Raw genomic sequence first — 20,116 nt, 5'->3', positions numbered from 1 at the left:
AGTTTCAGAGGCACCCGGCAAACGTAATAGCGCGTTCTGCAAACTTTCTGCCTTTCCAATCAAGGTTCGCTATTTTCCCATACAACTTTAAGACTTAATAATTAGGCACACGAAAGTAGCAACCCTCCCCATAATTTCTAAATTGAATACAAACTCACAAGTTCATACCGACTGATGCTCCACAGAATCGACGCCGAAGTATCATCCAGATCGCAAGTTACAGGTGTTGACAGCGATTGTTTCGATGGAAGTTGATTGCACCTCGTGATAATCTTAGACTCCAAGAAATATGTATCTGGAATCGCAGAAATACCTAAAGTTCTGGAAGCACGCATGATCTGCACGCCAAGAACTATGTAGTTTGAGGGTTTCCAGAAGGGGCAAATCCTGGACCTGAGCTTTGAGCACAAAGTGTGACCACTATAGAGTAGGCCGTCCGTACACATGTGAAGGTTTTAGCATCTGTTTTGAGTTATGTCTGTATATCGTAGCACCGAGTGAATCAGGGGTATTACCCTCCTTTGTGGAACGATATGGGAAGCACGGAAGTAACACTGAAGGTGCTTCCTGGAAAACATCCATGTACCTTAAATCTGGCCCTGGGACCCCACCTCGCTGCTCTCATGGTGTTGAAAGGCACGCACAGTTGGCTTGAAATGCCTACTCCTAATCCCTGGTGCATACGAAGATCTTATACACCAGCGTGTCTGCAAATCCTACTAACGCACAGATATCGCCGTGCATTATGTAATGTCTCTGATAGGTTTCTCGTACAATTATCGGCCCACTCCATACTACAGTAAGGAATTGGAGGAAAAGAGGTTACTCTGGACTAAAAGCTCCTGGGAAGAATGAGAAATACTGGTCTGACGGGGAGGCTAGCTCAGGTGCCCACAAAAAAAAACGAACATGATACTATATTATAACCCTTTTAAGAGACTCCAGATCTAATACAATATTCCTGGAGTATTTGGGAAATATCCTCTCTCACGATCCAGGGTTAACAGCCCTGAGTAACACCACCTGAAGCAGGGTCACGAGGTGTGCCCCGTACCAGTCGACGCGCAGATCCTTCTGCGAAGAAACAATAGGCTGAGTTTTACCATCGCCAGGCTTACATCCGTTAACACCCCTTAGCTAATGTAGGGCTTTTTAGCTGTCGATACGTCTGCTAAGGACTGGCGGAACGCATAGCCATGCGGCCTCGTGTGGTTCGTGCAGCTCCACGTAATTCGTGCGACGTCGGCTCAGACTTGCATGCCGTCCTTGCGTGTTCGTTTGAGCGTTTATTTCTTTTTTTAAGGCTAGTACAGCGAAGAGGCCTGTTCGATATTCCATCATTGGTCTTAAGATTTTTCCGACGCCCACACTCTCCAATTCTACCCTTGACACATACCAACGTCTCTGCTCAAGAATCTACGTTTGCATATCTGTCATCAAGGCTGAACGCTATCAGAACTTCAAGAGGCTGGACAACATTGCCCCTGAACAACTCTACCCAGAGGCATCCCACTATCTAGCAACCTTGTCCACCACAGCTTATCCAAACCTATCCGCAGCATTTTGTACACCTATCCAAGCTTTCATAAACATCCCTCATGCCTACACAGAAAACATACACCGCGAGACTGCCGTTCACTCCCGCAAAACTGTCGCCGCTCTCGGCGCCACAGCTACTAAAGAGCAAGCGGGACTCTATCCTCGCAGTTTCCTCCGACGAGCCTAGACGAAGTTCTAGAAGCAAACGCACATCCGTGGGTGAGCTCGAGACGCCCAGCGAAGAACCCGAAGATATTCCACCGCCCAACCCGCTAAACCGCAGAAGCATCGACAGCATCATCACCGACGAGGAGGCGCTCATCCATCAAGAGGTGCGCGACCACGTGCGGCGGCGCAGGACACTTGCGGCGCAAGACGCCAGTGACGCCGTGAGCGAGCGTATCTCAGACGATGCACATTCCACTGATGCGCATGAAGACGACTTCAGCGACGACGATGTGCGCGACGAGTCGGTGCCCGACATGTTGCTCAACAAGTTGCGCACGCTTCCGCTCTTCATGGCGGCGCCTAACTCGTTTCTCGTTGCGGTGGCAAGTCGCTTGAAGCTTATCCAGCTCAACGCCCAGGAGTACGTTGTCAAGGCGGGCGAGCCGTCCAAGTCCATGTACTGGATTCTCAAGGGGACTGTTGGGGTGACTTCCCCCGACGGTGAAGCGGTTCACGCCGAGCTAGCTGCTGGCAGCTTTTTCGGCGAGATTGGCATTTTGTTCAATCGCCCGCGCACTGCCACCGTCGTGTCGCGCACGCGCGTTTTGCTCGGCGTGTTAACGGCCGATGCCTTGAACCTGGTGCTCCCATCGTATCCCGTGGTTGAACGACGCATTCGTGACGAGGCACAGGAACGGCTTGCGATGCAGGAAAAGAAAAAAAATCGTGATTTGCCGATGATTCTGCCGTTTTATGCAAAGCGCAATAGCGTCATCTGGGACACCCCACACTTTGCGTCGCCCAAGCTCGACCCAAACGCTGTGTACGCGTCGAACGTCGCTACCGCGGCTGCGCAGCTTCCAGGACCCAGCCTCCCACCAATCTCGCACTTTGTGGGACCACCCGTTCCATCCCCTACCCTTCGTCTCACCCAGTCTGAACTGCCGGAGTATCCCCCTGCCGGATCAGATACTTCTCAGCCAGACAGAACATCGCACTCGTACCTTTACCCCTCGGTGGATAGCTCTATCTCAACGCGTGGGTTCTTGCAAAAGTTGGCTATTTTTCAGACGCTTCCGCCGTCGATTATTCACAGGCTCGCGTTGGACGCAGAGCCGTTGTGTTTTGACGCGTTTGAGTATGTGTTTTGCAAGGGCGACCACGGCAGTGATATTTATTTTGTGGTGTCGGGGGATGTGGAGGTGATCGATCGTGAGGGTGTGCGTGAAAGCGACTCGAAAGACGCGTACGATACGACTGGGCATTCTGATAGGCACGATAGTGCGAATGATACCGATGGACGCGACAACTACCGCGCCAAGAACATTGTCGACAAAGTGCTTGCACGCATGGGCCCCGGCAACTATTTCGGTGAAATGGCGTTCCTCAACTCCTTGGCCACTGGTAGCGAAGTTGACTCTGTGCGCACCGCGTACATCCGGACCATCACCACCGTCGACTTGATCGTTGTGCGCAGTGCCAAGTTGATCACTTTGTGCAAGCAGTATCCGTTGATATTTGAGGATATGCGGTTGACCGCATTAGAAAGGACGGAGAAAAACGGCTCAACGGGTAGTCACCAGGCTTCCATCAGCCTGGCAACCTTAAATTTACCGCCTTCCCCGGCGAGCGAAATCCCCGAGACAGGGCCAGGGGCGAGGGCAGAGGCGAGGCCAGAAGCAAGCCCGAACAAGAATACTGTGACGTCAATTGTCAGCCCTGCACCGCAGGCTGCGCCATTTGGCGCCTGGAGCTTCAACAATCAGTCGGCGTCTCGCATGGGTTCCCAGCTGACAGTATCGCATCCTGCGCGCGATTTAGAACGCCCGACATCGATCTCGCCGCTGTACCTTGAGTCGCCGCCATGCTCGCGAACTCATTCTCTGCACGGCCTGACCAAGGTGGAGGAGGACCAACTCCTTGCTCAAGGGGATACCCAGATAAATGCTCTTGAAAATGCCCTAGTAAACACTCCAGCAATTGCTCTGGCGAATGTCCAAACAAATATTCTCGCCCAGCCACAGCCGCTTGCCACTGCCCAAGCCTCGGCAATTGCTCTGGCAAATGCAAGCCCCTTCTCCGGCTTTACTTTCAACGAAGCCATCTTTAACTCCAAAAAGCGCAAGGCAGACAGTCCGTCGCCCACAGATACCGCTCACGGCAGCATCCCCAGGGGTACGTCTCCTCTTGGTGGTCCTGACGACGCCAGCCTCTCTCTTACCATCCCCCCTATGAACCCACTAGCTCCACTGGTCAACATTTTCGCCAATCACCTCAACTCCAGCAGCTCGCAGTTCCAGTACATGTCGCACGCGAAACGTGTGCGGCTCGCGAGCATTTCTGGGCAGTCTATGGGCCGTCGCAAGTCCTCTGTTCTCTCCACAGGACTCTTCCCGGACCGCATCTTATTGAAAGTTCTTGGTTACATGGCTTTACCTGACCTAATGAAGATGCGCAAGATCTGTCGCCGCTGGCGCCAGCTCCTCCATGTCGCACCCAATCTTTTTGAGGTCTTGGATTTGACTCCGTGGAACACCAGCTTGGACGATAAGGCGCTCATTGCGATTACAGACTTTGTGGGCACCCGCCCCAAGGCCATCGACATCTCCAATTGCTTCCACATCACGGACGAGGGCTTCAGCTACATGGTGAACGAGATAGGGATCGGGGGGACGTTGCGCACAATCAAGATGCGGTCGACCTGGGAGATCAGTGCCATGGCGATCATGGATCTTGCGGTGCCGTCTATCGGACGCTACCTCGTGGCGATTGACTTATCGAACTGCCGTAAGGTGCGCGACGACGTTATTGAGCGTTTACTCGGTTGGAACGGACCGCAGAACCAGCAGCGCATGCTGCAAAACCTTCGTGAAGACCACGGCCTCATGGGCGCGCCACTCCCGGAGATGGCGCTGTTCGACAGCCTTGACGAAACGCGGGGCCTCATAGGGTGCCGGAGCTTGAAGGAATTGAATCTTGGCTACTGCAAGCACTTGACCGACCGGACGATCTACCACATGGCGATGTACGCTAACAACCAGATTGAGTCACTCGACCTCACGCGGTGCACAACCATCACCGATGCGGGATTCGCCTATTGGGCGTACCAGCCATTCCCTAACTTGAGGCTGTTAAATTTGGCGGACTGTACGTTTTTGAGCGACAAGTCGATTATTTCTATTGCTTCCTCTGCGAAGAACTTGCAAACGCTCGATCTTTCGTTCTGCTGCTCGCTCAGTGACGTGGCGATTGAGGTGCTTTGTCTTGGATGCCCGCAGTTGTGCGAGCTTCTGCTTTCGTTTTGCGGCTCTGCTGTGAGTGACCCGTCGCTTGTGGCGATCTCGCTCCATTTGCGCCACCTTGCACGCCTCTGTGTCAAGGGCTGCGTCCGTGTCACACGCGCCGGTGTCGATGCGTTGTTAAGCGGCGTCTGCCCGTTGGAGTACCTAGACATTTCGCAGTGCCGTAACGCCCATATCTATCCCGGTGGGATTTTAGCGGAAACATTGCCGCTTAAGCCGGGCACCCGGTCCGTGTTTGTTTCTGCCGGCCCGGCCCGCAAGGTCACCGAGATTGTCATTTGATTGTCGGTTATCTGGGGTTGCTGTTTTTTTGTCCTGTAATTTAATATTGTAGTTCAATGAATGTAGTAGGCATCCTTGACTTGTGCTTATATATATGGTTCGATTGTACAATTGATCCAGATTGATAACATTGGTATGGCATCTACCCGTAGATGAAGCACGATGACATCGGTTATACCGCAAGCTTTGTTATAATTTCATCCAGTATTAATAAACGTTATCATTTAAAGGAAGCTTAGTAATTTTTGTGTTGGCGAGGGCACGCCGAAATCACCTCTTTCGGGCGGTAACAGTTCAAGGTTCACGAAAGTGAAGGTTGATATTGACATTTCGATTCGTATCCTAGCACTTTCTCACTTTTAATCGATACACACGCGCAAATGGCCTCTGGCTTTTCTAGAAACCTGATTTAGACAATATATTGAAGCTGGAAACCGGTGGATGGAAACTAAATTGGATTTCCTGCGACATAGCTATATATAGATATAGGTGTATTTCTGAGAGCTTTTATAGATGATTTAGGAAGTAGAGGGGTATATTTAAAGGGCTTTACCTACTCGTAGGGGTTTTGTCCATAAACTGTACCACTTTGCCCCTATATGGAACCCAGCACCAAAATATATCCTTTGACTCTATTGCAAAGTGTGTCAAAAGCTGAACGCAGCTTATTTCAAAAGAAACTCATCTGATCGACCGAACGATCGGCGCAATCATGCAAAGGATTCATACTTAATCCTTGTTTTACCTAGTCGTCTGTAGTGACGATCATATCTTGAAACTTGTAACTTAGGTCCATCTTTTTTGTAAACCACCCAGCAACGGCCAAACGAAAGTGTATTATAACCGGGTGCAACTTTAAAGAACTGCAGGGTATAAGATCGCAGAGTTTCCCCTGTAGATGAACCTTGCATTCTCCAATTGCTAAAACTCTTTTAAGAGAAAATTCGACGGGGAGGTGACTCCATGTTTGTGTCATACAGTGCTGACACTATAGCCTGCTGGGCAAACATGGTTCCAATGTCCTAGGCCACGAGCTCAGAGATCAAACCAGAGGTCGTTTGCCCCCCGCACAGGATCTGCCAATTCATGCATGAAAAACGTGCTCGAACTAAGCAGCAACAGCTGCACTATCTGTCCTATAGCCGTTAGGCCAGCATACGATAATATTGCACCGAACAAGAGTGGCTTTTGAGTCATGACTGTTACATCGTTTAGTCACTCTTCATTTTGATGTTACTGGCTTCTAAACAATTGTACGACATAGCTCAGCTATCTACATAAACCAGAATTTCGCTTAGTTCTGTTGCTACCGAGGTGCGATGCCGAATTGAACCGTTCACTACAAGGCTTTGTTTTTTGTATAGCTTGTTTCTTTCGGCAAGCTTTATCATATAGATAAAGAACCTCATAGCTACCCTGGGTTTCAGAAATTACCCTGATCAATACTTCGAATCCGTCTGTAAACTTTTAAATGCCGCGATGGGAATAGCCAGGTAACAGCCTCCGATGCGCGGCAAATTGAGAAATGGGGTGTCTCATGGCAACCAAACTACGCAACTTTAAGAATATATACCCTACTTGCTTTATTTGAGATTAGCAGGTGACTACCACAGACAGATAAGTACTTTGACCCTAAGCATAGACAAAATAGGCATTGCAAACCGTATCCTGTGTTATGCGAGGGATTCGAGCAATAACCGCAACTTACCGTTACTCCGCTCACCATAAACAAGCTGAATCTCTGCTAATTATCACCCAGAGGTCTCAGGTACCAGTTTAGCAACCTCTATCTCTTGACTCACTGAAATTCCAGTAGCTGGCAGCTAGCGGTTTGCAAATGTAGTAAGCCACAGTATAGACGCTCGCTGCCGCAGGTTACTGTCAGAATCTCCGATGCTATGAATGACTATTCGCGTTCAAGAAATTTTTCAACCCATGCTCTTTTAAGGTGATACCACGCAAAGATTAGCTTTCGACCCCTATCGTTAGGACAACCTGTACGACTAAAGTGAAAGCAGAAGCTCTCGTATACAGGTGTGTATGATCCATGCGGGGTCAATTGCTTATATGCATGAGCCGTGGCGATTTAACTTTGAGACATGAACTAAACGCTAGCGCGATGAAAAGTCACACATGCCTGGCACCTCCAACACATTGGTACTATTAATAATGCGGGATGCTACTATCCTCCTTGCGATAAAGAACGAGCTTTGATGTACAGGTATGGCATCCATACGCGGGGAGAATACCGGGCCCATATTCGTTAAGCTTTACGGCCGATTGAGTTGGTTAGAGATATCTATGGCCTCTTTAGCTTTGTGATCTGCTCGTGGAAACCTAAAAACTCCAAGACCATCGGCAATATGGTATAGTTAATGAGGCTCAAACAAGCGTGCGGAGACACCGTCCATTTGCAGTTACTCCAGTGCTTCGTGACATAAGAACGTGATGACATCAGCGCCAAAAATAGCATGCATGTTTCCCTTCACATGCAGCGAGCATCACGCATGTGAGACAGTGTCTTGATTTATGCCAACGTCGAAGGATTTGTATAAAGATCATCAGGTTTCCACCTTTCTATTCCACCGGACCTTCCTTTCACATCATCTAAATATTGGCTTGCTAGCTACTAGCCTGGCTCCTATACCGCAACTGCTTCAGACGATCTTCCAAAGAAACCCCACCTACTGTGCATTCATACACCTAAATCGTTATGAAATTGACTGTTACCACTACAGTTTTGCTTATCAGCACTGTGGTTGCAATCGATTTGGATGTTTCATCCAAGGAAAGCATTTGTTCAGCCGCAAGCACCATCGCTAAGGGTGTAATGGACTATTACGAGGGGACACGATACGGCGGAGTAGTTGGCATGTTCCAACAACCATACTATTGGTGGGAAGCGGGTGAAGCCTTTGGCTCCTTATTGGACAATTGGTACTACTGTCAGAATTCCCAGTACCAAGCCGTCATCTCTGACGCTATCATCGCTCAGTGCAACGCCCCGGCCTACGACTTTATGCCTCTGAACCAAACCGTCACCGAAGCCAACGACGACCAGGTCGTGTGGGGTATTGTTGTAATGGCTGCTGCTGAACATAATTTCCCCCTTCCAGACGGGACAGGGGCTTCGTGGGCCGAGATGGCGGAAAATGTCGCGGATTCTATGTTTGCCAGGTGGGATCCAGATAACTGTAACGGTGGATTGAGATGGCAAATTTTCCCCAACATGAGTGGCTGGGACTACAAAAATGCCATTTCGAACGGTGGCTTGTTCCACTTGGCCAGCCGTTTGTACAGATACACCGATGACACGAAGTACTTAGACATGGCCACCAAGGTTTACACCTGGATGGTGGATATTAACATGCTTGACACCAGGCAAAGCCCTTGGGCATTGAACGATGGTGCCAATATTGGTGATGATAATTGTGGAGAGATGGTGAACCACTATTACAGCTACAGCTATGGTTTGATGTTGTCTGGCGCTGCTTACTTATTTAATGCTACCGAGAACGAGGAGTGGTATTCCGCCACTTACAGTCTTTTGATTGCCTCCGCCGATTTGTTCTTTTACGAGTCAGTCATGAGAGAGTACCAATGCTATGTAACTGGTCTCTGTAACAATGACCAGCGTTCCTTCAGATCCTTGTTCTCTCGTTCGTTAGGCCTCACTACCGTCATGGTCCCTCAAACCGCATTCCCGATTAATTGGTTATTAAGCGCATCGGCTAGAGGTGCTGCCGCCTCTTGTTCTGGTGGTAGCGACGGGGTTACCTGTGGCTTTGATTGGAGCAAGGGGTCTTGGGACGGGTGGTACGGCTTGGGAGAACAGATCAGCGCCATGGAGTGTATTCAAAATTTGCTAGCGTCCTCAGCCAGTGCCCCACTCACTCAGCAAGGTTGACAAAGAGGACTAATTTTATCTTGATAACCTTGATTCTTATATTGCACACCATTAAGCATGGTATTCTTCATTCGCTCATATATACATTCTTTTGCATACTCATTTATTTCGGAGTAACTTTCATACACTCTGTAATACATATTTTCTGAAATACGCAAACTAGCCATAAGCAACCTAACCGTCAGGAACCCAGCCGTAAGCAACCCAGCCATAAGCACTAGATTCTATGCGAAATAGATATATTTTTATTATAAAATCCTAGACCTCCGGGAGAACCTTGTGTACCACGAGGTATTCAGAGGCCCGGATGAGAAGCATTTAATGCACCGTAGCTTAGACCCGTCTGAGCCCGAGGTGAGAACTAATAAGGCTAACTAACAAGCATTGGATACATCGTACGTACACGAATTAAGATACGCATATTTGAATCCTAAACCTTCCCAGACCAAAAACAAAAAATACTAAGTCGCTGTGCGAATATGTAGGTTTAATTTGTCCCACCCGCTAAAACCTACCTAGTCAACCCATTAGTACCTAAGCACGATTTAAGCGAGGGTTACAAGGGATATATACCTTTAGTTCCCCGGAATTCGAGCTACGCGCTGATTAGTCGGGCTGCAGTTTTTGCCGCCTACGTGGATGTAAAACAGCACTTTCATCTTCCATGGCAATTATATAAAGCAATTATGTGGCATGTGACACGCGCACTAAGCCTAAATCCCGGATCAGTACTATACACGTGACTTTTCTCACCCCAAAATCGTACATGGTGAGGGGTAACACCAAGGCTTCTGATGCACGAGGGTGCATTAGAAAAACGGGGGAAAGTTCAGCATGTTCGTGCCGCGCACGCGTCACCAGTATAACTCCACCTTCGAGGGCCAAAACACGTAAGCACAAAAGTTTAGTGAACCCACAACACACATTGTGACGTTAATCTTTCTTCGATAAACTATCGAAAGCCTGAAAAAGGATAGAGCCCACTAAAATTTTGTCCTCTACTCTAGTCACAAAGTCAACACAGCAAAAACCCTTTTGTCCTTACCGCTCCACTCTTTGACGCGCACACTTTTTCAAACCACCAACCATGAAGTCATTCTTAACAACGCTTACCCTTTTCATATCCATTTTTGCCACACTCACCCAAGGCTTGGCCCGGTCGGACCTTATATACGTTAGTGCAGTCTTTAAGGATCTTCGGGCAAATGTCGAGCAATACGCGGAGCACCACCGTGATTACCCTGAGGCTCTCATGGTTCCTGAAATTTTCAGATTACTTGTTGATGCCCAGTATCACACAGACGATTCGTTTACCAGTTTGATTCACCCAAGATTCCCTATTGCTGATTTGAAGAACATGGTTGTGAATTTGCCCTGGTATAAGGAGAGATTGATGGGTTCTTTGGTTAAAGCGATGGAGGATATGAACAAAGGCCAATGGGGGACTGTTACCCCGCCACCAGATCCTAACCAAACCTTGGTGATGGCCTCCAAGACTACATCGGAGGAAACAACCGAAACCGAGGTTGCAACGGACCAGTAAGATGGCAGGGGAAGCGAGAAATGACCCAGTATTGGAAATCCCCTGAAATGCTTGGTTTCTACTCAGCTCTTGCGTCCTAAATCATCGGTCCATTCACTTATTTTTATCAACACTAGTTTAACAAATTCACGAGACCGAATGGCCTGTAGAGTTTATTTTGACGCGCACTGAGCTTCTACTCTGTCGCTCCAAAAACATTAGAAACTTCCTTGAGATCCCGCACCACCACCTGTCTGTCATTGACGATTCTCGAGCGAAGCTTACCCATTTGGGACCCAAAGAACCCATGTTTATTCTGCCTATCCACTAAGATGCTGCTCCAGCCAGCATTATATGCAGCTGTAAAATCCTTCGACAACTCATCTCCAATGTGCCAGCACGAACTCGGAGCAACCTCGTCTGGGGTAGCGGCTTGTCTAATTTTATCGAAAAAGAGCTTGTCGGGCTTCAGCACATCCATATCGTAACTGAGGAAAATGTTCTCAGGAGAAAACCATTTCAGAAACCCAAACAGATTGAGAACATCGATGGCGTTACGATCTGTATTGCTAGCTACACCCATTGGGATGTGGTGATGTCTAAGCCAATCCAATAACGGAACAACATCGTCAAAGGAGTCGTAAACTTTCGTGGATTTAAAGTCGGCAAGCAAGTCCTGGACGAAGGTATATGTTGTACTGGCTACCTCACCGCCGTGTGAGAGATCGAACGTATCTCTGATAACCAAGTCCCACCAATCATCCAGCTGGGGTAACCGGATTGGTCCAACAACGTTCTTTCCATAATTGGGATACTTGGAAAAGTTATTCTTGAATGCAGAAAGAAACCTCTGCTCGTATACTTGTATATCTGAACTCTCGGGGATGATTCCGTGTTCAATAGCGAAGGAGCAGTAAAGTTCGTGTATCGGTTTCTTAGGAGTATATAAAGTGCCGTACGCGTCAAAGGTGACAAACATTGGTTTGGCGAGGATGACACCGTTTTTTTGGACTTGCTGAGACATAAACCGGGAAGGCAAGTATCGTAGGGTGCAGTTCTTCATTCTAAGATGATTTCGGGAAGTATGAGGAGGAAGTACAGATGGAGGTGACACCAGTCGAACTTTTCGCTGGATGATCTAAACTTTGGATCGCTGAACGCATACCAGACCTTGCAGGCGTTCCCAAAAGTAACTGAGCCTTTCTTACAGGTCCGAAGGTGGCGTCCACATATATACATAAAGAGGGCTTAGCAGACAGAAGTCGCAAGCGATAGGGCAGACAGTATTTGTGTATTCTTGACTGCTGGGGGATCTTAGAGTTAACGAAATGGACGGAAATTAGTAGGCTGAGAGGGTTAAGAGTATATTTATGGTTTCAAGAATATTGGGACCAAACCTTAGACCGAATAACGAAGAACTGTTAAATTCCGAGTTCCCCGCATCAGGCTACTGGAAGTAACAGAGTATAGCTTATTTAATATATCCTTCTCACGTTTAGAGAAACCTTAACTCCTGGTATACCTTACCTTTACTCTTGTTCGGGCTACAGGCTGACATTAATGTTAAAAGGAACTGGAAAGTTCGTAGTATAAAAAAACTATATCCCGGATAACGTCGGTTGGCGTTCATATGCACGGTATAAAGCATTTACTCCATTTATTACGGATTCTTAAGTGATTACCGCCTGTGCAGCTTCCTACAGGTGTGTATTACGCTCAAACCTGGAATATTCAAACTTAGAGTAATCCCCCAATTAACGAACGTGCTATTTTGCCCTTTATTGAATTTCCTCGCTCCCGTATTTCTTATTAATCCCCATGATGTCGCAGACTTCTAATTTAAAGATATTGCTTACCTCTACCACCTAACCGGAGATGGCTAAGCCTATACTATCCGAGAAGCTTAAGAACACCAACTTTCACAAAGGATGCTTGGCGTGCGAGAAGAGACCTAAGTGTGACGAAACAAAGCCTGGGTGTCTCAACTGCAAGAAGAAAATCTTCAATACGGAGCCTATGCGATTTCCTTCAAGTGGAAATCTTTCTGTGACAATGTGACCAGCCTTACAGCCTCTGTGCCATCGAAACAATTCCGTGGAAAGCCTATGTCAAACTCTAATTGAGGATATGCACCTAGATGGCGCTCCGTTCATAAAGAAGCCTGGGATGCAATTTACAACAGAGTTCCGATTTGCTGAAATATTTAATAGCGCAATGGAGACAGTCACCATCTTAGTAACGGGAGAGACTACGAAGGAGATTTCTAAGCGCTCCCGGCGTATGTCTGAGTATCGAGCCCCAGCCTCTCCGTTTGACGACGATAGACCGATGTCATTGAGAAGCAGCTTAATGTCCACATTCAAAAGATGCGCAGGGCACCACATCAGTTCAGACATCCTGAAGCTGGAAAAAGCCATTCTTTATGCCACGGCAGAACCAAAATGATCAAGGAGGGCTTATCTCAGGGCACACCGGTCACCAGCTCGAGCATGCCTTCTGTTGACCCCATTTATGACTCGTTTAACGAGATATTGAGAAGCACATATGTGAGACAATTACGGAAAACTTCCAGCAGCTACACAGATGCCGGGACTAGCCCCTTACCCCCAACTCCCGTGGCAGAGGACCATAGTGGAATTTTACCAGACATGGAATGTCCAGATCAGTCCATAGGAAGAGGGACGACTCACTCGACTTCGGGCGATGGCGGCATCCTACCAAATTGTTTCTCTTACACCCCTTCACCAACACGCCACTACCCTGCCATGTCGATGGTAAAAAATGGTTCATCGATGATGAACTCTAGCGGAAGTGGCCGTTAATGAGCTGATGGGGCAGTTTCCGACCAAGGACATGATAATTTTTAGTCCATCACCCCGTCTCTTTGCAGATGGAAATTCACCCAGACAGCATCCCGTCTTCATCTTTTCTAGACGAGCTTCTCAGACAGGCGCAAAGAATACCAGACGAACAAGCCTATGTAGTTTGGTGCTCTTATCGCAACATACAAGCATTCCCATCAGAAATAGTCACAAGTATGCCTACCCTGGCGAGCCCAACGTCTTCAGCGCTGATCAGAGCGTTTACCGATTTTGACCCGCCTGGATTGTCTCTGATCAGGCCCCCTGATTTGTGGTTCTCGCCTTCACTGCGATCGGGAAATTATCAGCCACGGGGCTCTACTTTTGACACTTCCAAGAACCATATGAGTATTCCCCCGGTGATTACTAGCGACTACGAACGCATCCTTACCTCCTTCGGCGAAAACAGGTACAGGCTAACGTAGATGAAGAACAACCCGACGGAGAATCCTTGGCGGACTTTATCTCTCCCGCTTGTCCAGAAGTACCCCGTGGTTTACTCAGCCATTTCCCCCATAACGTGCTTCCACATTGCACGTAGCGACGACGATATCCGTGCTGCGGGAATGGGGCACATGCGCGACGCGGTTATACGGTCGGAGGAGGGATTGAAGGAGGAGTCGCCCCCTGCTGACATGGCGCTTGTGACATGTTTGGCTTTGGCGGTCAGTGTGTGCTGGAACTGCCATATTTCTACCGGTATTACGCACTTGAAGGGAGCGAAGAAGAAGATCCGACAGGTGTTGAGCACGTTAAACCGGGTCAGGCCGGTGTACACCCCGAAGAGCGTGCAATTTTTGCTCAACTGCTGGATGTACTTTGAAGTCATGGCACTCATCACCTCTGAGGGAGACAATGAGAGGCTATTTTTGCAAGAGACCACTGATACCGAGGGCGACAGACATCGGGTCTCGCTCATTAACAAATTTAAGTATCTACAGACGTCGATCCGTTGCTTGGGGTGGCGCAGTCTCTATTTCCGATTATAAATGAGGTAGCATCGTTGGTGGCGCATATCTGCCATACTAACCAGCCGAAGGACCTACCTGCGAATATTTCGTGTGCTGCTGACTTGAAACGGCACTTGCAAATGTGAATGCCGTCAATCAACCAGCGCACGGCCGAGGTGGAGGACTCGGCGTGGGATTTACCTTCCTGTATTGCCTTAACCGGGGTCTACCGCTACGCCATGTTGCTCTACTTGCACCAGGCAGCACCAGAGCTTCCGTCGCTTCTGTCGCACGAGCCTGCGGAAAAGATGCTCACGTTCCTTGCATCGATTCCCACACACACGTCGTACCTCTATCCGTTGTTTATCGCGTCGTGTGAAGCCGCGCCGGGTGACGAGCGGGAGTGGGCGCAGCAGCGTTGAGAGGACTTGGCACGCAACTTGTGGATCAGCAACGTCGCAAAGACAAGTGAAGTCATTCGCGAAGTTTGGGCGCGGAAATATAGACGTGAGGTTTCAGATACCGTGTCCGTGGGAAGCAATATCTCTGGAGAGACGCTCAATCAGTACGCCGGCACGTGCGCGGTAGCTCTCTCCGTAACGGCTGTCACTGGAGCACCGTCAAGAAAGAGTGGGGATGGGAGGTGTTGCTTGCGTAGAATGGATCTCGATAAAAACTAGCAGTGTAATATTGTAGATAATGGTGCATGGAGAAGCGATTCACTTGAAGTTGAAGCCGTGGCCGGGAACGGTGGTACGCATTGGTAGTACCTGGTTACCTACACATCCATCTGTGGCAGATAACCGCATTTATGCTATGGCGTTCCGGAAAAACTATACATCTTCCCCGACAGCCCTCGATTGCTGTGAACTCGCTTTTTTAATTCTTTCTCGGCTTGGCAACTCCATCCCAGATGAAGTAATACACGACGGTACCGTCGGTGTTGAGGATCCCGCCGATCACCTTCTCCGGCCGCACCCCCGCCCTCCGCTCGGCAATTTCGCGAAAGATCCCATCAAGGGTCGCCAAGGTTAACTTTTCACTCACAAGCAAGGGCAAGACGTATTCCTGGTCACTCAACACGGTGGAGGAATCCGTGGCTATTACTGAAGTGGGAGGAGGAGCGCCGCACAATACGGTTCGGCTGGATAGGACAACATCCTCCACGGCGGTCCACAAGTTGTAGTGCACGAGGTTGGTGGCGACAATTTCAGCGAGAGACGTCATAGGAACGAGCTAGCTTTGAAGGGTAAAACTTTAAAGACGCAGAATGTGAAATGTATCGAATATCCGCGTGAAATACTTGTAAGAAAAGGTTCTGTAGGAAAATAATTAAAATTGTCCTGCAACAAACGAATTACGAGAAGCGATCACAGTGAAAGCTATGATCACGTGTTACGTACTTTGATGTCTCGGATGCTTTCACCGGTTTATAACAGGCCATGAAACACCTCAAAACACATTCTAACGACTCATTAATAGAATTAGAAGTTAATTCATCCAAAATAAAGACCCTTTTTCGGTTTATAATGCTTTATATGTCGAATCTGTTGTTTCCCTTGCTAAATCGTATCATTTAGAGTATATCGGAAGAAAATATTACCGCGCGGTTGAGAGCGCGATTGAGTGCGCGATTTTTTCCGATTCATTCTGGTCCATATACAGGTAGCCTTTTTGTTTTCCCACCTCCACTGGACCCATTTATTCCATTCATAATGAAGATTGCCTTATTTGCGGTAGCCTTGGGTCTCTTAGACTGCGGGTTGTGCTCTGAACCCCTCCCAACTCCTGCGCCGTTGGAGAAGCGTGCTAAGAAGGTGATTGATCGGAGAACCACCACCACTTCCACCACGGAAGCCTTGCAGGCGTGGCGTAGAACCATTTACGATACGGTGGTAGAGTTGGTCCACCCAACGGTCGTTGCCGGTGTGACTTTTAGCGCCAAGCCGCCAGCCACCACCGATGCCATGGCGTTCTGGGTGTCGTTGAACAAGGATGGGACGCCAAAGACGATTAAGCCTAAAAACAAAGGTGGGATCATCAAAAACTCTTCTCCAGGCTATTCCACGTGGTTTCAGACTCCAATGACCACCACACTCAGCTTCGAGGAGGTCAAGGCTCACAACATGCTGCCAGATGAGAAGCACGTGGAGGTGAGCTACACGCCAGAGGACGAGACCTATGTGCTGTTGATCCCGATCATCCGTTGCACGCCTGAAAGATACTTCAAGAAAGGTGTCGCAAAGAATGTGGTGTCGGCACCTTTCTGTACCCCGCAACAGGACGTACAATGGCGCACGGAGAAGACGTACTTCCTCACGTGGTACTCCAAGTTCTTTAATACAGATGTCACCAATGTTAGGGTCCATTTGGCGTATATCACAGAGACGCGTTCCGAAAAGGGCATGGCCAAGCGTGGTATTATCGACCATAAGGACGCTGACGTGGAAGACAGACCGATGACTGGTATTGCCAGTGCCTTCTACTCGTCCTCATGGGTCAGAAACCAGGACGGGATTATCCCAATCTATATTGACGAAAAGTGGCTAGTCAACACGTACTCCTATTCCAAGGTGATCATTGGTATTCAGCCGGACGACATGTCAGACGAGGATTTCGACTTCCATACCAACAGCATCAAGGTCAACATCTCCAAGACTGCCAAGGTGGCTAAGAACCCGAAAGGGGTGCTCAAGGAAGAGAACAATTCAGGCGATGACGTCTATTACATCATTATGGCTCTTCCTACCGTGGTCATCCTCGCGGCCCTCGGCATGTATGTTTTCCTCTGGATGACCAAGGGCGACAGAGACCTCTCGCACTTGAAAAAATACCGCGGCAAGTTCCAGAAAGTTGGCAGAAACAAAAAATACGATAAGTTGCCACAGTTTGAGGACATTCCGATGACCAAGAAAAACGTCAGCAAGCAGCACTAACGTAGAGTCTTTTAATAGTACGCTAACTGATTGGTTGTAGCTTGGCATGGGTGTGAGCAGTGAGCCGTTCGCAGAACTTGGTGGCTTCCTGTGACCACCACGTCGTTAGACGGTGCCTACAGCAACGTATACCGCCTGAAGACTCACCCGCTAAAGACAACACGAGCTGGGACAGATACTGGTTTTACAGCAACTGAGAGGTTAAGTAAGGTTTAGCAGACCCCTATGTACAGAAGATAAACGAAGCATAGTTTATAATACTGTTTTCTTCCGAGAGAAAATAGCAAAAACCTGGTATACGGTGATTTGGCCATGTTTTTATTGCTTTTATTGCCACTCCGTATAAACGCCAATGTGATATCCTGCACATACCGCATAATTTTTCTGACATGCATTTACAAATACAAATACCTGATTAGATATTAACCTGAGAAGGCAACTCTTATACCCAACATCTATATATACTCAACATGTCCGAAAGAAAAGTTATTAACAAATACTATCCACCTGACTATGATCCAGCCAAGGTGGCCAAAGTGAAGAAACCGATCAAAACGGGGTTTGCGGCGTTGCCGACGGTGCGATTGATGATACCCTTCTCCATGAAGTGCACCAAGTGCCTGGAATACATTGCACGGATGAAAAAGTTCAACGCCAGGAAGGAAACCACCAAGGAAACGTATTTGGGGGCCAAGATCTACCGTTTTTACCTAAAGTGCCCCCAGTGCTACAACGAAATCACATTCAAGACCAACCCCAAGGACGGAAACTACTTGCCCGACAAGGGTTGTATCAAGCTATATGAGTCTGCACTGGAGCCCAGCGTGGAGGCCCAGAGTAAAGTCGAGTCGATGGATGATATTCTAGAGCGCTTGGAAAACGAAGACAAGGAAGATAAAAACTACAAAGAGGAGCAGAAACTCCGGGCAAAGAACAGCGGTATGTTACCCGCGCCCAAATTGAAAGACCAGGAGGGAGACCTAATGGAGAATATGGAAGCGAGATTGGACCAACAACAGCACGAGCAGGATGTGATGGACCAGTTAGAGGAGATCCAGGAACGGAACGCCAGGGTTTCGGCCAATACCGAAGCCAACGTGCTTCAGCAGATGCGGTCGGCCGTTAAAGAGTCTCAGATAGCCGTAGGCCAGCGTGATGATGAGATTGCAAAACTAGCGTTCCAGACTAAAAGCAGCGCTGAGACCCCGGTGAGCTTTAGGCCTAAACCGTTTAGGGTCAACAAACCTAGCGTTTTGGGGTTGAAGAAAAAAGGAAGTGCGTTGGGGGTTATCGTGAAACGAAAGGCTTAAATGCAGGCTATAGGTTTCCACCGGGTTTGTTACAGACATGAGGTTTCATTTAGATGAAATGAGACTTTAGGTATTCTCTGCTTGCGTGTTAAGTAGGGGTATTTGGGATAGTTGCCATTGTGGTGATGTCTACGGGTCTCCTCGCATACCGACTATTCTGGTGCAAGCTGTAACAGAGTTGACCCTAAATAAAATATAAACAGACAGTTTCTGATTTAGAGAAAGAATAACTTTCAGTGCTTATTGTCAGGGGTGCGTACGCATTGAAAGGCACGTTGAAGGTAAGATAAAGTGTAATGCTTGCCAATACAAGCTACCATTCTTTACAAACCTAGCCACTTGCCTGAGAATAATAGTATTTTAAAAATAAGCTACATGTAACAAAATACGAGTAATTGAGAAATTCAGTCAGAATGTGGTTGTAGAACATATATGCTTACCACACCATCCAGATGGAGCCACCAAGCAACCCTGCTAAGACCACAGCGGTAAGAATACCCGCACCGGCTTTGTCTCCGCCTGTGATGGTGAGCTCATTTTGATTCAACGTCACTAGTTTAGTGCTACCAGCATTAACATTACCTACTGAACTGCCACCGGTGTTGTTCTTATACGGCGCTGGAAGTTGACTGACCAACAAGTTCTGCATCACTTCCAAGGCACACATCTGTTCTCCCAAACCATACTTTCCATCCCATCCAGGAAATGTCCAATCGAGACCACAGGTGTGACCATCACTGCCACCGGAACACGACTGAGCAGCACCCACGGCAGATTTAGTGAGCAAGCCCATAATATCTTCATGGGTAGATGGAATCAACACAGCAGTCAACCCCAAACATCTGGAGAAAATGGACTTGAAAGAACGTTGATCGTTATCACACATACCCGCTGCCTGACAGTACTGTTCATACATGATCGAATTGGAACTGTTGAAGAATAAGGATGTAGCCGACAGCAATAAGTCATGAGCACGTTCCATCCAAACCTCATTCTCGGTGTAGTTGTACATGTAAGCACAACCAGCCATATAGACCCCATAATTGTAACTCCATTCAATCTTGGTAAATTCTGTGCAATTTTCTTCGATGTTGGCACCATCCCAGATTTGCCACACAGAAGTCGAGTTATGGATGAAACCAATCTCGTTGGACCAGTCCCACACGATTTCCGCGGTATCCCCGTAGGTTGCATTATCCGTGTATCGAGCCAAACGCGCCGCCATCAAGAACAAGCCACCATTAGAAATGGAATTTTTGTAGTTGTAGCCGGAGTTGTAAGAGAAAATCTGCCATCTTAACCCACCATTACAGTGTTCCGGGTCCCATCTGCTCCACAT

General features: G+C 48.1%; 11 protein-coding genes across 11 annotated transcripts; 6 read left to right on the top strand and 5 right to left on the bottom strand.

Moving 5' to 3' along the window:
- Window positions 1-1,316: 1,316 nt before the first annotated feature.
- BABINDRAFT_162906 (uncharacterized protein) lies at window positions 1,317-5,490 on the top strand. The gene has a single exon (XM_019129608.1). The coding sequence runs from the start codon at window positions 1,599-1,601 to the stop codon at window positions 5,289-5,291; it is 3,693 nt and encodes a 1,230-aa protein (XP_018983576.1). The 5' UTR covers window positions 1,317-1,598; the 3' UTR covers window positions 5,292-5,490.
- A 296-nt stretch (window positions 5,491-5,786) lies between these two features.
- BABINDRAFT_162905 (uncharacterized protein) lies at window positions 5,787-6,263 on the bottom strand. Its single transcript, XM_019129607.1, has one exon. The coding sequence runs from the start codon at window positions 6,200-6,202 to the stop codon at window positions 6,002-6,004; it is 201 nt and encodes a 66-aa protein (XP_018983575.1). The 5' UTR covers window positions 6,203-6,263; the 3' UTR covers window positions 5,787-6,001.
- A 39-nt stretch (window positions 6,264-6,302) lies between these two features.
- On the bottom strand, window positions 6,303-6,650 carry BABINDRAFT_162904 (uncharacterized protein). Its single transcript, XM_019129606.1, has one exon. It carries the CDS (start codon window positions 6,486-6,488, stop codon window positions 6,327-6,329), a length of 162 nt encoding a protein of 53 aa, XP_018983574.1. The 5' UTR covers window positions 6,489-6,650; the 3' UTR covers window positions 6,303-6,326.
- A 1,216-nt stretch (window positions 6,651-7,866) lies between these two features.
- BABINDRAFT_162903 (glycoside hydrolase family 76 protein) lies at window positions 7,867-9,355 on the top strand. Its single transcript, XM_019129605.1, has one exon. The coding sequence runs from the start codon at window positions 8,005-8,007 to the stop codon at window positions 9,196-9,198; it is 1,194 nt and encodes a 397-aa protein (XP_018983573.1). The 5' UTR covers window positions 7,867-8,004; the 3' UTR covers window positions 9,199-9,355.
- Window positions 9,356-10,113: 758 nt separating this feature from the next.
- Window positions 10,114-10,828, top strand: BABINDRAFT_89047 (uncharacterized protein). The gene has a single exon (XM_019132874.1). It carries the CDS (start codon window positions 10,286-10,288, stop codon window positions 10,739-10,741), a length of 456 nt encoding a protein of 151 aa, XP_018983572.1. The 5' UTR covers window positions 10,114-10,285; the 3' UTR covers window positions 10,742-10,828.
- An 88-nt stretch (window positions 10,829-10,916) lies between these two features.
- BABINDRAFT_39774 (uncharacterized protein) lies at window positions 10,917-11,744 on the bottom strand (the record flags this gene model as incomplete). The annotated part of the gene is made up of 1 exon (XM_019131943.1): window positions 10,917-11,744. One exon carries the CDS (start codon window positions 11,742-11,744, stop codon window positions 10,917-10,919), a length of 828 nt encoding a protein of 275 aa, XP_018983571.1.
- Window positions 11,745-14,006: 2,262 nt separating this feature from the next.
- Window positions 14,007-14,953, top strand: BABINDRAFT_9465 (uncharacterized protein; the record flags this gene model as incomplete). The annotated part of the gene is made up of 2 exons (XM_019132965.1): window positions 14,007-14,489; window positions 14,696-14,953. The coding sequence occupies 2 exons, from the start codon at window positions 14,007-14,009 to the stop codon at window positions 14,951-14,953; spliced, it is 741 nt and encodes a 246-aa protein (XP_018983570.1).
- Window positions 14,954-15,410: 457 nt separating this feature from the next.
- Window positions 15,411-15,758, bottom strand: SEN15 (Sen15p; the record flags this gene model as incomplete). Its single annotated transcript, XM_019132964.1, has 1 exon — window positions 15,411-15,758. One exon carries the CDS (start codon window positions 15,756-15,758, stop codon window positions 15,411-15,413), a length of 348 nt encoding a protein of 115 aa, XP_018983569.1.
- Window positions 15,759-16,327: 569 nt separating this feature from the next.
- Window positions 16,328-17,425, top strand: BABINDRAFT_16995 (DUF4448 domain-containing protein; the record flags this gene model as incomplete). The annotated part of the gene is made up of 1 exon (XM_019130702.1): window positions 16,328-17,425. A coding segment is annotated over one exon (1,098 nt), but the record flags the coding sequence as incomplete, so codon positions are not given.
- Window positions 17,426-17,937: 512 nt separating this feature from the next.
- Window positions 17,938-18,777, top strand: BABINDRAFT_9462 (mRNA splicing protein; the record flags this gene model as incomplete). Its single annotated transcript, XM_019132963.1, has 1 exon — window positions 17,938-18,777. One exon carries the CDS (start codon window positions 17,938-17,940, stop codon window positions 18,775-18,777), a length of 840 nt encoding a protein of 279 aa, XP_018983567.1.
- Window positions 18,778-19,118: 341 nt separating this feature from the next.
- BABINDRAFT_65632 (glycoside hydrolase family 76 protein) lies at window positions 19,119-20,116 on the bottom strand (the record flags this gene model as incomplete). The annotated part of the gene is made up of 1 exon (XM_019132457.1): window positions 19,119-20,116. One exon carries the CDS (start codon window positions 20,114-20,116, stop codon window positions 19,214-19,216), a length of 903 nt encoding a protein of 300 aa, XP_018983566.1. The 3' UTR covers window positions 19,119-19,213.

This window comes from Babjeviella inositovora (genome assembly GCF_001661335.1).
Source record: "Babjeviella inositovora NRRL Y-12698 unplaced genomic scaffold BABINscaffold_11, whole genome shotgun sequence".
Lineage (NCBI taxonomy): Eukaryota > Fungi > Ascomycota > Pichiomycetes > Serinales > Babjeviella > Babjeviella inositovora.
The sequence above is the reverse complement of the archived record's forward strand: the minus strand, read 5'-3'. Positions and strand labels throughout refer to the sequence as shown.